The sequence below is a fragment of the Quercus lobata genome, chromosome 5 (genome assembly GCF_001633185.2).
Source record: "Quercus lobata isolate SW786 chromosome 5, ValleyOak3.0 Primary Assembly, whole genome shotgun sequence".
Lineage (NCBI taxonomy): Eukaryota > Viridiplantae > Streptophyta > Magnoliopsida > Fagales > Fagaceae > Quercus > Quercus lobata.
In genome coordinates, this window is record NC_044908.1 from 13,441,661 (window position 1) to 13,456,246 (window position 14,586).

General features: G+C 32.8%; 1 protein-coding gene across 8 annotated transcripts; it reads right to left on the minus strand.

The window, feature by feature from the left end:
• Nucleotides 1-1,392: 1,392 nt before the first annotated feature.
• LOC115989543 (alanine aminotransferase 1, mitochondrial-like) lies at nucleotides 1,393-11,636 on the minus strand. 8 transcript variants are annotated; one of them, XM_031113264.1, is made up of 9 exons: nucleotides 11,342-11,636; nucleotides 10,322-10,474; nucleotides 10,092-10,154; nucleotides 9,886-9,996; nucleotides 9,342-9,416; nucleotides 3,199-3,287; nucleotides 3,038-3,098; nucleotides 2,472-2,558; nucleotides 1,393-1,795 (listed from the first exon to the last, which is right to left on the minus strand). In XM_031113264.1, the coding sequence occupies exons 2-7, from the start codon at nucleotides 10,343-10,345 to the stop codon at nucleotides 3,062-3,064; spliced, it is 399 nt and encodes a 132-aa protein (XP_030969124.1). In that variant the 5' UTR covers nucleotides 10,346-10,474; nucleotides 11,342-11,636; the 3' UTR covers nucleotides 1,393-1,795; nucleotides 2,472-2,558; nucleotides 3,038-3,061. The 8 variants fall into 8 exon arrangements, 5 of the variants coding, with proteins under 5 accessions (XP_030969124.1, XP_030969127.1, XP_030969126.1 ...); XM_031113266.1 differs by having other exon boundaries at nucleotides 1,412-1,795; nucleotides 3,203-3,287; XM_031113265.1 differs by having other exon boundaries at nucleotides 1,412-1,780.
• Nucleotides 11,637-14,586: the final 2,950 nt, after the last annotated feature.

Genomic DNA, 14,586 nt, shown 5'->3' on the forward strand with positions numbered 1-14,586 from the left:
TGCTTCTGGCACTACACTTGGGTCATTTAGATTAAACGAAAAAACAACCAAATGGTGATAATCTAATCAATGCAAATTTTACTGATAGCGAGTAACTCATAGAACTTCTATTCTAACCATGCACACTTGTGTAATTTCTATGTTAGTTTGTACAACCTATGTTGCTTGTGATTTTGCAAAGTATGGTTATGGTGTGCATATTTTCAGTTTGATTTAGAGAATGGTTAGTTGTTAATGGCATAAAAGTTGGCAGACGGTTTAGTCTCTTCTATGGCTAGTTTATATATATATATATATATATATATATATTGTTGAATAATATGAATGGATCCAATAACATTTAGGGTGTTGCCTTCAACAAAAATGATGTAGTCCAAACTCCAAACCAGCATATAATGCTCTAGAAACAACCAAAAGTGTCGCTTCGACTTTAGCCCAAAAAGGATCACCTTTTACATCGATCCTAGATTCTCAGTCCATGCATGAGTGATGTTGCCTAAATGGTTTCGGCAAATTGCAGCAAGTTATACATTGTTTCACAACAGCATCGGATTTTAAGGTCAAGAGGATTCTAACTTTCAAATATTTCACAAGGTTTGTATTTGTAATATCTGGCCTATAGTATAGCTTTCAAAACAATGTTAATTAAAGTTTTTTTTATGTATAATAGATTGGTCTAATAAGATCAAATTGTGAAACTACAAATTGAGAGCATTTTGAAGGCACAAACAAGCACATTTCAAGTCTTTTGCGACTATTGCATATGCACTTGTCACCTTCTCAGTTCTAATCAACTCAAGATTTCTATGTAAGGAGGCAGCCTGTAAACCAATGGCACCTAGAGGTTTTAATTGATTATCTCACTTTCTACTTTGATTCTCATTCTTAAGATTTAAAAGGTTTTATCTGTCCACAGACAGTTAAAATGTTCTACACCTGGTGTTTTCGTCAAATCTTGTTAATTTTTTTTACGTGTTTTAAAAAATTCATATCACAAAGATGAAGTTTTCATTTCTAAAAAAAGTCTTGTTTCTATTTTGATTCCCAAGATATGCATTTCGTTCAGCAGACATGGAAAACATAACCACAACAGATTGATGAGGGACATTATAAATTTTATGGGCAAATTAGAAATGTAGAATCCTAGCTAGATTATATTTCAAGCCAAAAAGAATATTTTTGCCTAAATTATACATTTATCAAGAGCTTAATCGCCATTCATATATTTTTCATGACTAGAATTATACAATTAAAAACGGCTTAAGTTTTTATTACATTTTGCACCGAAACGTTCATTTTAAAACTCTTGCCATTTTTGAGCTAGTAAGCAGGGAGAGGGCGAGAAAGGAAGCTAATATTGTATAACAAGTGATATAAGTGTCTGTAAACGATATTGATTTTAGGGAGCTCTTAACCCCATTTACATCCCGCAAGATGCAATGTCCTCAAACAGCAGGAAAATTCAGATTAGAATACAAAAGAACTCAGACAATGTTGCCCAGAACATGTCATCACAGCTCCATATTGACAAGAATGGAAGCCAGAAAAAACAATTATATAAACAGTTCCAAATATATCACTGTTGGTGAGGGAACCATACAGCTAGGTAACAGCACGGCTATTTGCACGTCCATTACAAAAAATCATTATCCCATAAATAGACAGCTGATGAGAACTCTCTCAAACATACCCATCAAATGCATGACGATTTTTATTACTTTGATAGAAGATGCGCCTTGATAAATAGTATATCATGCCCAACACTCCATGTTCTGGTCCCCTCCAGCAAGAAAATCTGGAGTTTATGATAGCATTGAGAGATTCAGAGAAAGTGACTAAAAAATATTACATAAAAAAAATAAAAAATAAAAATAAAAAAACAATTTCTTCATCTTGACTTTTTCCTGTCGTTTTTTTTAATCATAAATTAATTAAAAAGAAGTGACATGGAGAAAGAATTCCTAGGATTCACAGATTTGTAGAAGAATCTTGAAACCTGATTGGTACGGTAAATGTAAATCCTAACAAAAGCTTATGACCTATAATAAGCTATTACTGCATATTTCATTTGGCATGAGTTGTAAGAATCACCCAATATTTTCGTGTCAATCCAAGTTAACAATATAAACTTAGAAATAAGAACCAATCATCAAGTCAAATACCAAGGTCAAACCCACAACTTGTTACTTTTTGTGTAAGGCACTTGACATTGCACCAAAACCCAACCTCTAAATCACTTTGTTGGACCAAAAAAATACTGAAACCTAAAATTCCCAACACCCATAACAGGTAGAATCAAACATCTCACCATTGAAAGGTTAATAAATACAACTAGGAAGCAGAGGCAATGGAACCAAAATATATATTTGTAAAGCAAAGAGACATTGAAGGTCACTTCTGGGGTCCAACTGAGCAACCATCAACTTACACAAATCTTAGAAAAGCAAATAAATATCTCTATTGCATCATACCTCAAAAACAACTGGAGTGCCACACTGGCATTTGAAAAGAACTCAGCAATTGAAGTGGCGCATGATTTCTCCATATCATTAGATATCCTGCAATATGAATACAGGTTCAAGCAATTAAGAGATTTTTTGCAATTGATGAAACTGGTGCAATTGATAACCAGTTTTTTGGCAAAACCACAGTGCTAAGGTGGTATTATAAGTTTATAACCATCAAGACAATCATTTAGATTCAGTGAGTCATTTAGATTCAGTGAGTATGAGAGCATGCCATCATTGAAAACTTTCCTGATGGCCAACAAAGCCATTATTTGTCAAAGACTGATATTTTTTGCTCAATATACCTAGCATGTCAATGACTGCTAATGCATTCCAAGTAGAGGTCAGGTAAAACCCTTGCACCACGGGTATACAGTATACAAATTTACTTTTATTTATTAGTTTGAGCTCTTGTTGGAATAAAAAATTTCCTAAAATTAAGGAACATCAAAAAATTAATCCACATGTCAAGTCCTAATGTACAAATACTTGTACAGAAAGCAGAATCCAAGTCATAACTTCATACTTACTCTAGACTATAATACAGCATCTGTTCACCTTATACGCATGTTACCAAGGAACTCTGACAGCCTGGCAATAACCAAAACTCAGTGAGCATGGGAGTATGAAATTATTTTAAGGGAAAAAAAAATGGACCGAGTAGAATAACAACAAAAGGTACAGACAAAACCTAATATTTTTAGCTATCACAGCTTCTCCATCTTCAGACCCAAGATGACGTAGAACTACCTCCTCTAGACAGCCATCTCGATATGCATGCTGCAATAAGAGAACATCCACGCAGAAAAACCTAATGAGGCTTTGAACTTATTACATTGCATGCAACCCCCATAACCAAAATAGGGGAAATAAAAAGCAGATGCATATACTTTCAAGCTGAGAAGGCTCATAAACCTGTATAGAGAAAAATGATGCAGCACAGGAAATGAGTACATTTGTAACATGACATACCAGTCACAAAGATGAGCCTTCTGTAACAACCCGTATTTGCAAACAAACCACTTCATAAAGCAAGTCCACAGAACACTTTACTGAGGGTTTTCCAAAGGAAACTCAACAAGCTTATTGGTAACCCTCTTCCACTAACGGGAAAACAGCTGATGGAAGACTATATAATATAAAAAAAAAAATTAAAAAATTTAGGATAGCGGGTCCAAGGCATGAACCTAAGAAATTTAAAATCCAAGAATGAAAAATAGAATAAAATAGGAGACTATATACTATGTAAAAATAAAAAATAAAATAATATCCCCAATGTTAACAAAATATTAATAAAAGAAAATACACAAAATGGAAAGTTATAGTTATTTTTATTCTTACCAAACATTTGACACAATTAAGAAAGAATGATGACATGTGTGCATTTCAGCATTTGAAAATGCCCCTATGTGCACACACACAAGTTAATTAAGAAACTAATTTAAAGAATAATTTATCTTAAAGAATAGTTTTTTTTTTTTTTTTAGTTTTGTCCTGAATTTTTTTTTCCCTCCTAAATGAATTTAACCACTTAAAATACCAAATAATGTAGAATACGATTTTTTTTTTTTTTTAAAAAAAAAATGCTTTATGTTAAAAGGTTTCATATGTAGTATAGAGTTACAAGTTATAGATTAGCTTACTTTTTTTTTTTTTTTTTGAAAGCATTTGAACGAATCAAATTTTTAAGAAGATAAAATTTAAATTTTTTCACAAAAAATTTATTTTAAGAAGGATGAGGAGCAGATGTGGGCGTCGTTAGAGAGGGGGGGGCCAACTTTGGACCATTACACTATAAGAAATATTTGATTTTAGGAAATTATAAAGGGAGGCGTGGGACAATGGGGGGGCCATGGCCCCCTCCAGCCCAACGTGGGTTCGTCCCTGCTGCTAGAGAACAAAGTTTCATTAAAGCAAGATTTAAAGCATTAGAGAACATAAAACCTTTTTTCTAAGATATTTCTCAACAATTTTTTTTTTTTTTTAAATCTCTTCTTTTATATATATATATATATATATATATTATTTTTAAGGTGAAAACCGGTTAGCTAAAATTATAGTACCATGAGTTTATTACAGTTTTTTGTTAAGCTAGGTCAGAGGGTGCACATCAACTATCTATTTTCAACACTTTCTCTCTCATTTTTAATTATTTTTTTCCTTATTAATTTCTCATCTTATAGTTACACTTCTTCTAACATTTTCATCCACTTTTACCTTTTTATCTTCCTACTGCTCTATACTTTAACATTATGATTCCTCCGTCCTTTCATCTTCCTTTTATTTTGATTATTCCTTTCCTCATTTTATTTACTATAAAAATTTGTCATCCATATTTTTACTGTACAAAAAATGGTGAATACTTTCTCTCTCTCTCTTTTGGTGGATTTTTTTATTCTTTATTGCATCCTACTTGTGAGGGTGACAAACCAAAGAGCCCATACCAATGTATATATTGGGTCAAGGGCCTAGCCCAAAGAAGAGCTCCTCCTCGATCAGGTAAGGCCAAGGACAAAGGGGACGATCTGTCATTGAGAATGACATTCCGGAACACTTTGTGGAAGAGGATAAGTATTAAGAAAGAAAAGGACAAAGAGAGGCTTAGAAAAGATCTAAGGGAAAGCTGATATCATTACATTAAGTGCTCTGCAACTAACTGAACCCTACTTTTCAACCTTTATAACCACTCCCAACGACTCTGAGAAAGGGTTGATTGGACAAATATCATCACTATGAACCTAAAATCTACACGTGGATGGTGGAAAAGGGGGAGAGGATAGTATAAATAAGGGGGGGTGGATGAAGAAGAGGAGACTCCTCGGATACAATCTGAGGACGTTTCTTCTTAATAAATCTATGTCATCTTTCTTTCTAGATCATCTAGACTTGTTGGTTGATCGTCTGAGTCGCTAAGATCCAAGTTTCCAACCCATTCTCTATAAATTCATTATTTTGGGCTTATTGGACCAAGACTCCATACCTTTATGAGCTTGGGCTCCAAATCGTGACCTTACACTACTCTAAGTTGATAAATTTTTGTATTAAACTCTACTTTGGATTGATGTGATTTGGTTGTCTTTTGATTTGTTATCTTTTTTCTTTTCTTTTCTTTGATTGATAGATGTTATCATGTGATATTATATAGCATATAATGGTATAATGTTATTCTATTATGTAGCATGACTTGGGGTTTATTTGGTGTTTACAACCATACATTTTCTTTTGAGTAATCTTTTACTCATCTACTTTTATATAAATTTATATTCATCTCATATTCTCACCCAAAAAAATGTGAATATTCTCTCTCTCTATTATTTATTCTTTCTAACTCTATTTTAGATCGATGAATTTTTTTTTAATCTCTACTTTGGGTTGATACATTTTGATGATGTGTTTTTTGAGTTGCCCATCATATGAACTCTATCCCCCACTTATATTTTTTATTTGAGTTGGAAATGAGAATTTGAGTTTATATCAAAATACAATTTACGTGTCTGTGTATTTGGATGTGCCTATAAATTATTTGAGTAACATAAATTGTTAATTTCTAATGAGATTTGATATATCATAATAATTTTAAAAGAATAAGAAATTTAAATCATTAATTTGAAACTTAAAAAAGTTTAGTTGTACCAAAAATAAAAAATAAAAGGAAAACATAACACATTATAACAAAATTTTGAATAATGTAAAATACAAAACACTTCAAAAAATGAATAATATATATTAATGAAATTATCCTCAATAAATTTTAGAAAATAAATTATACATTATATCACATTACAAAGTGGGTCTACCACTAGTTAAATTAACAAATTTGGGACTAAATTTTCTATTGTTAAAAACTTCAAATGATTGGTTTTTATTCAATGTAGTCTTGTTGCTGAATATTATTTAGTTAGTGTGGACCTTGTTGCTCTACTAACTACTACTCAAGGGTTTATATATCATTCAAAACATATATGATGTCCTTAAGAAATTTTTTTGCCTCTACAATCTTATCAAAAAGGATAGAAGATGGCTTTTGATTATGCATTCATTCTTTCTGGCAACTCTACTATGTAGTTTAATTAGCACTTTTTATTGTTTTCAATAGTGACATTCAAGATTTAAATTCCCCTCTTTAATTGTAACTATTGAATATATATATATATATATGATGACTTCTAGTGTGATTATTGTGGATGTAAGTGCAATTTTCCAATTCAACTCAAAATTATTTATATCTGTTAGATTCTAAATATTTAGGATTAAATATTTAGATTCTAAATTTATGTATGTTGGCAAACCGAGAACAAAAACATGTCCAAATTAGGTGTTACATTGCTCAAGATTGTTCAAGTCAAGATTCAAGAACGGTAAAGTTGTAGAAAAAAAGTCAATTTCTGTGAAGCTTGACCGATCGAAAGAAAGGCTCAACTGATCGAAAATCGCAGTATGTAGAATTTTAATCAGGCCCAAAGCTCACAAAAACGTTTAGGGTTTGAGTTAAACACTACTTAGTATAAAAGGAAAACTCTAACTGCGTTTTACAAGTTCTTGGAAGTCTTGTGAATTACTCCTATGAGATTTGTGAGGTTTCTATAGCCTTCTAACTCAACAAGCATCTACCAGAACAAGATCTACAATCAAGAACTAGTGAGTTATTGCATAAAGATCTACTACTGACGATGATCTAAACCTTTGAGTGGAATTTCAAAGTCGCAAACACCGGTGTTTGTGTTCAACAAATTTAGATAGATTAATCAATGGAGTTGAAGCTACACATGGTCGTATGAGTAAGTACTATAAGTTTTAGATTTTAGGGAGAAAATCTATTGTAAAACTTCCACTCTATCTGTTTACCTTGAGGATAGTTAGGTTAAATCTTCGCCAGGTTTTTTTACCTTAAAATTGTTTGTTTCATTGGTTTTCCTAAGTCATCATATTGCTTGTCATCTTTATTTTTCCACACTTTGTGATATGATTTTCTATGTTTAACCTAGATTTGAAAGATCAATTAAGTACTTGGTCAATTAATTAGGTTAAACAAAACTGGTTTACAAGAGACTAAACAAACAAACAATATCTACAGGTATAAATATATCTAATCCAACATAAAAATAATGAAATTTGTACTTATAGGTACAAAATTCAACTAAATGTTGAAAATCTAACATGTTTATTAAAGAGACTAAAAGTGAGTTCAAACAACGATAAAAGAGTATCAAACAAATGCAAATATGCAAAGTGTAGAATATAATGTTACTTACCATTCAACATAATTATACTACGTCAAATGCATCATATAACAAGTTGAATGGAAATTTGTTTTGTCCATTGAGATAGAAAACTCGATGTGTGTTTTCAACTAATTGAATGACAGTAATAGGAAGGAATACAAAAATTAAAAGCACAATATACTACAACAAAGTTGGTTTGTTTCGAGGGTCAAAACCCTTAAAAGAAGTATTAAAAGCCTTCAAAAAGATTATTTTGAGGGTCTAGAAGGCACTTGATAACTTTTGAAACAAATTCCCTAACAAAAATTTCGATGGCCTATATGACCCTTGAAACAGAAATTTCGACGACCTACATGACCCTTGAAAAAAAATGTTTCATCTTTATAGAGGAGTGGCAACCCTGGTGAAATTCAAAAATAAATAAAAGCACAACAACCTTTTCTGAGGGTCTCCCGACCCTTGAAATAAGGTTTTTCTCCTTAGAGAATAAAAAAAAAAAACCCACAACCATGCACATAGACTTTAAAGAACCACATATTACAAAATCTATATTATAACAAAACACAAATATCAAAACAAAATTCAATTAGCTTTCTAAATCACTAAATCCTTCATTTAAATCAAGCGCAAGAAACAAATTACTTTGTGCAGGAACAATAGGCCAGTAGCCATACAACACCCAGATCAGCCTAGTGGCTGCACAAAACACAACCAGAGCTGCTATAAAAATTCTAAATGACCTCCTCAACAAAAACACACAAACACAGTGCAAATAGCTGCACTAAACAAACCAATGGACAAAATACACATTTCCAAACTAGAGCCCAAATAAGCAATTAGTGTCAAGCCTCAAGTACTCAAAATTTGAAACAACCAACAAAAATGATTCGATCTTAATGGTTAACTAGCAGAATCTGCCAAAACACAAACAAACAACATAAACAAACTTCAAGCAATTAAACAGAATAATCGAGGTACATTTTAACAGGTAGAGGTGGTGTCAGCTCTGCCAGCAGAGTCCTGGGCAGAAATTTATTAGGATTATTTTGAGTTTCATTCAAGTGGAATACCTCCAAAACTTATCTTACACTGTTTGGCAAGCTTGAACAATTCAGTATGGAAAGATCCCTCCACATCAATCCTTTCATATGTATAAGCACCAAAATAGTCTTGTTGATCTTAAAGACAAATGATTCAATTAGAAAATAATAATTTCACAGCTGTTAAGTAGTTCATAGTGGCTTTGAACCAAGTTTACAAACAAGCGAACACCTTATAATCCAGTTTAAATCTCCGAGTAATAGAACATGGTATTAACACCTGACACTTAATCCAAATTTCAAATTCCACAAAAATTGGCTCAAATACATTACACATGATCTATTCACAATTAACATTTTCCTGATATACCTATATAAATTTCATTGGACATTAGTGGTAACTTTAACATAGCAAATCAAATCAGATCTATTCGGTAGGGCTCCAAGCAAGCAAAGGGAATCAATAAAGAGCAAACAAAACCAAATTTAGTTCCCTACAAGTACTCAAATCTCTATTTATTACTAGAGTTGCATGATATTTCAACATCTTTTGCTAATAAGAATTTACCAACCTCATCTGCCAGTAGCACAAGACCTTCTTTCCTGCAGAATTCCACAATGTCACGCTGGTTCTCCTCACCAAGAACCTGCAGGCACAACAGAAAAATCATATAATGTACAGGGACAAAAATAGACATAGCAATGCATTCTCTTTTACGTGAACTTTAGGTACTTTGCTAGTCAAATCTCTACCTCTTCAAACCTACTAATAGCAAACCTGGCCTGTTGGGTTTCTGGGATTTATAACAACCAAAGCCCTAACTATGATGCCTTGGGACTCGGCAGCTTCCAATTGCTTCTTAAGTGAAGAGACTTCCAATCCGCATCCTATTGCTTCATTGAGATAGTGAGGAACCAGAAATGACCATACTTCAAGATTGAATGAAAATTTAAAAAAAAAAAAAAAGAATAAATCAACTTTCCATTTTCCAACTTCCAAGTTACCAAGTCAGGTCAGTGTTAAATCTATGCTAAAAAAAAAAAGTCTTTTCACTTGGCAGTTGAATACAACCAATCTTAAGCTTCTGAATAAAGCGCTACAAATTAGAAGCATACCAGTGTACCACCATGGAGATCAATTGAAGCAGGGTATAAAGGGTACTGAGGAATGGGACAAAGAAATCCATCATTTTCTGATTTTATCAGTAATTGCACCATCATATGCACCTGGTAAGAGAGAACACAATCTGTTATAAGTGTATCAATTGGAAATGGAAAATACTGGCAGTTATAGAAACAAAGAAAGTGAAGTCAAAATATACAGCTGGGCTTGCTCCATCTGTCAAGAAGATATCATTTGGATCGGCTATGAAAACCATCACGAGCTTCAATACCAGCCACAATAGTATCACATAAGAATAACCCAAAATATATCATTTTTATTTCCTACAATAAAACAGAGCTACCAAACACTATATTTAAATGAGAAGCAGCAATAACTATGGATTCAACAATCAAACAAAACGAAACAGAAGTTAAGGGAAAAATATACCATATATGATATTCTGAGAGGCATTATCTTCCTCACTTTCCTTTGGGAGTGAATACGTAGAGGTTATGCTCATTTTGTTCCTCAGCTAAATCCTTGACCTTCCTGATGGGATTTTCTATTTGAGATTGATCTTCATTATCTGTCATAAATAATCTATCCGTATTATATAAGTTAATCTGTTGGCAAAATGATTAAAATCTAAAAGGCTTTGTCTATGATCTGAATCATGGGTGACAAACAAATGAAGATTGTTTTGTGAATTAATCGTAGATAACACTAGGAGATGAGATAGATATGACATTGTTAATGATTTTTGGAAGTCCAGCTACAAAAGCTTTTGTGTATACTCCAAATTTCCTACAGAGAAGAGTATTCTTTAACACAAGTTTCAAATGTATAAATTATAAATTTGCAGCAACTTCTTGATATCACATGGTCCAGTCCTTTCAAAATTAGGGAACTCAAAAAACTCTAATTTATACTCCATAACACAAAAAACCAATAAAAATGGATAATCAAATTGCATTGATTTTAGGTCAAATAGCTTGAGAAACACAAAGACTTACACTGCACTGGTATAATCAATATATCCATTGGGGAAACCTATATTATAGCTGATTTTCAATAATTAACATACACATAGAATTTTCAAAATCAGCATCAAACTATCAGATAAAATACTGGAAAACAAAAAATAACAAACATAGCACCACCAAAAACCTCATAGATCCAACCCATACTTAAATTTATACTATTGTTATACCACACCGTTAACACTTAGAAACTCCTTTTTAAGCATTTCTTCAATATAATATGTTCAAGCCTCTTAGATCCAATCCATACTTTAGATTCCAAAGGACATGTAACCCAAACCCTAGCCCCCAAATTATACCAATGGTGAGGAAGAGAAATATCTACCGATGGAGAGAGAGAAAACGAGAGAGAATACCAAAATTTTTTTGGATAGTTCTACTATGTAATTTTCATAATTTTTCGGGAAACAAACAGAGAAAGACAGACCTGTAATCGGAAATGGGGTGGCTAAGAGTGCTAAGTCTATCAACGGCTCGCTTGTCGTCGGAGATGAGACAGCTGACCACCGCAAATCAGCCCGTCGGAGATGAGATGAGATGAGCTCCGAACTTTGAGTTTTCTGAGATGAGCTCAGATCGATTTTGAGAGAATTTTCTGATTGTGTGAGCGGTTTCTGAGTGTGGAGCGTGAACAAAAATGAGTTTTCCCTTTTGTATTTTAATTTTGGACTTTATTTCAAAGGTTGGAAATTTTGAGATATCTTCTATCAAAGGTTGTGATAGGATGCATTGACAAATGTTTAAATTTGGAGGTAAAATTGGCGCTGGAGTGTAAAAACTAGACCGCCTAATTTTAATAGATTATTCCGAGGGTTGTATAGGTTTATTTCGAGGATTTTAATGACCCTCGGAATAAAGCTAATCAAATTTTGGTGATGGTTTCGGCACTTTTTAGTCAACCCTTGAGGATAGGGATGGCAATTTTTCCCCGTCCCGCTTGACCCGCCCCTCCCCGCTTCGCCCCGTGCGGGTTTTCCTCGCCCCGCAAAGGTGGTGGGGCGGGGATGGGGCAAGATTTTAGACCCACACCACGGGGCGGGGTGGGGATGGGTTTACACTTTTTAGACCCACCCCACCCCGCATTAATAAGGGTTAAATTGTAATTTTATTGTACCCTAAAACCCTACTATTTAAACAAAAATATCATTAGCTTATTTTATTCTACCTAGCGTGGCTCTACCTTTTTTTTTCTCTCTATCAAAGTTGGAAATAAGGTACCAATTTTAACTTTTTTCTTTTTTTTTGTCTTTATTGGAAACAAATTTATATACTATTGAATTGATGATTTCATTCATGATTCATATGGTCTTTCTCAACTTACTTTTCATCATGAACATAATATATATTTTTTTAATGAGTTACGGGTCTGTGGCTCTAAATATGTGTCTGTGTCATTGTTTTTTAATTTTGTGTGGGCATTTGGCTGCTTAACAACACTGTTTCTTTAAGCTTGTTAAAATTTTATTTTATCATGTTATGAGATTTTTGTTGTGATATTGTCTTGTTAAACATTTAGATAATATTATTTAGCTTTTGCTAAAAATTAGTTTGATTTGATAGGATAAATTTATTTATAATTTCAAGTATATTTTATTATTGAAACATGTCATTTTATTTGAAAAAATGGTAATAGTTGTAGGGAAAATTAACAAGAAATAAAGTTTTACGGTGTAGGGCGGGGCTTCGCGGGTCTTCGCGGGGCCTTAAGGGGCGGGGATGGGGCAAGAAATTTTCCCCGTCATGCGGGGCGGGGCGGGGATGGGGCAAGAAAAATCCATGTGGGGCGGGGGCGAAGATCTCATCCTTCGGCCCCGCCCCGCCCCATTGCCATCCCTATGTCAACCTATTGACTTACCTCTCCAATCACACACAATAATATTCCCAACATACAAAAAATAATGAATCCACTTTGATTAATAAATATGCATCATTGAGTCATCTCCAACAATGCGGCAAAGGTAAGCCATCTAACCACAATCGATAGTGTGGTCATCATCTTTATTTACTACTAGTGTGCAGCTCTTTGTATATACACAAATACAATTAATAATAATCACAATTATATGGTTCAAATTATATATTTTTTTTAAAAGAGATTCAAATTATACATAGTATTAGTTTGCACTTTTTTTAAAGCATACATTTCTAAAATATGTAATAGTTTCTCATTATATATATAAAATTTATAATTTAATTAGTTTTAGACTTTTCGGTTTTTGCACCCAATAATTTACTTGCCACAAAAATAAAAAAAACTTAGATGAACACATAGCAGAAAATTAGGCTCTAATTGAAATCTAATTTAGAATCTAATTGGATTTTGACTCTTAATTTTTATATTCAATAATTCACTTAGCACAAAATTAAAAATTAAATGGAACACATGACGCAAAATTGAGAATCTAATTAAAATCTAATTAGTATTCTCAAAAAGAAAAAATAGTGGATTAATCCCACATTGGAAAATAAGTGTGAGTTAAAAAGGTTTAAAGCATGTGCTATGTATCCAAGAGTTAGGCCATTTTGGATATACAACACTATAAGTTTCTCTAAAAGACCTTCTCCCCTCTCCCTTCTCCCCGCGCGCGTGTGTGTGTGTGTGTTAATACTTAATGTAGGGAGGATAGGCTCAGAAATGTATATTGGGCCGTGGACCTTGTCTGAGAATATTTAGTAGTTCGAGGATCGATAAATGTTGACGGAGAAGAGATAAGCATCAGGAAAGAATAAGAAAAGGGAAAGGTAAGAAATGTCTAAGAGAAAGCCGCTATCACCGCATTAAATGCTCTCTAGTTAACTCTCTGGCCACATTAATGTGGAAGTGATACCTGAATAGTGATGTTCAGCCTTACAGCTACCTCAAAAAGTTTTAAGAAGGTGCTGATGAGACAAGAATGAGTGCCAATCATTTAATCTACACATGGAGGGGTGAGATAGAGCAAAGGAGGGGGATATAAAGAAGAAAAACCTCATTACAGGGAGATCAACGAATTGGTAAAAAACTTGTAACCAAGTATAAGAGAAATATATTCAAGAACTACTTTCCTCAGACTTTGCTGAGGAAAAATCTTTTTGCAGAAAAACAGGTTTTTCTTTATTTTTCATTGCTTTCTTACCATCTGTAGTCCATCATGAGCGTGATCCAATTCATGGAAACCTAGTTTTTAGTCCACTCTCTATAAATTCTTTGTATTGGGCCCTTCAGGTCTTAATCCTTTTAACTTTTGGGCTTAGGATCCAAAACTTGCCCTTACACTTAGTATTCTAAAAAAAAAAAAAAAAAAAATCTAATTGGACTTTCTCTAAATTTTGTCTATTAATATATATATATATATATATAGAGAGAGAGAGAGAGAGAGAGAGAGAGAAAGATGGGTTATGTTAATAAAAAATGCATTTAAAACAATTGTTAATAAATCATTTTAGAAAAATTTTGACACAAATTTTATGAAAAACATAAAAAAAAAAAACTGTCAAAATAATTAATGAATTTTTTTATTTTCCCATAAAAATTTCTAAAAATATTTCCCTTGAAGCATAGTTAACTTTTTCCCATTTACTATTTCATCTCTACTTCTCTAGCTTACTTTTTATATGAATTAAGTCTCACAAATATAATTGTTTCCTAACATATATAGATGTTTTGAACCAATGTTATTGATTCCGTTCCGT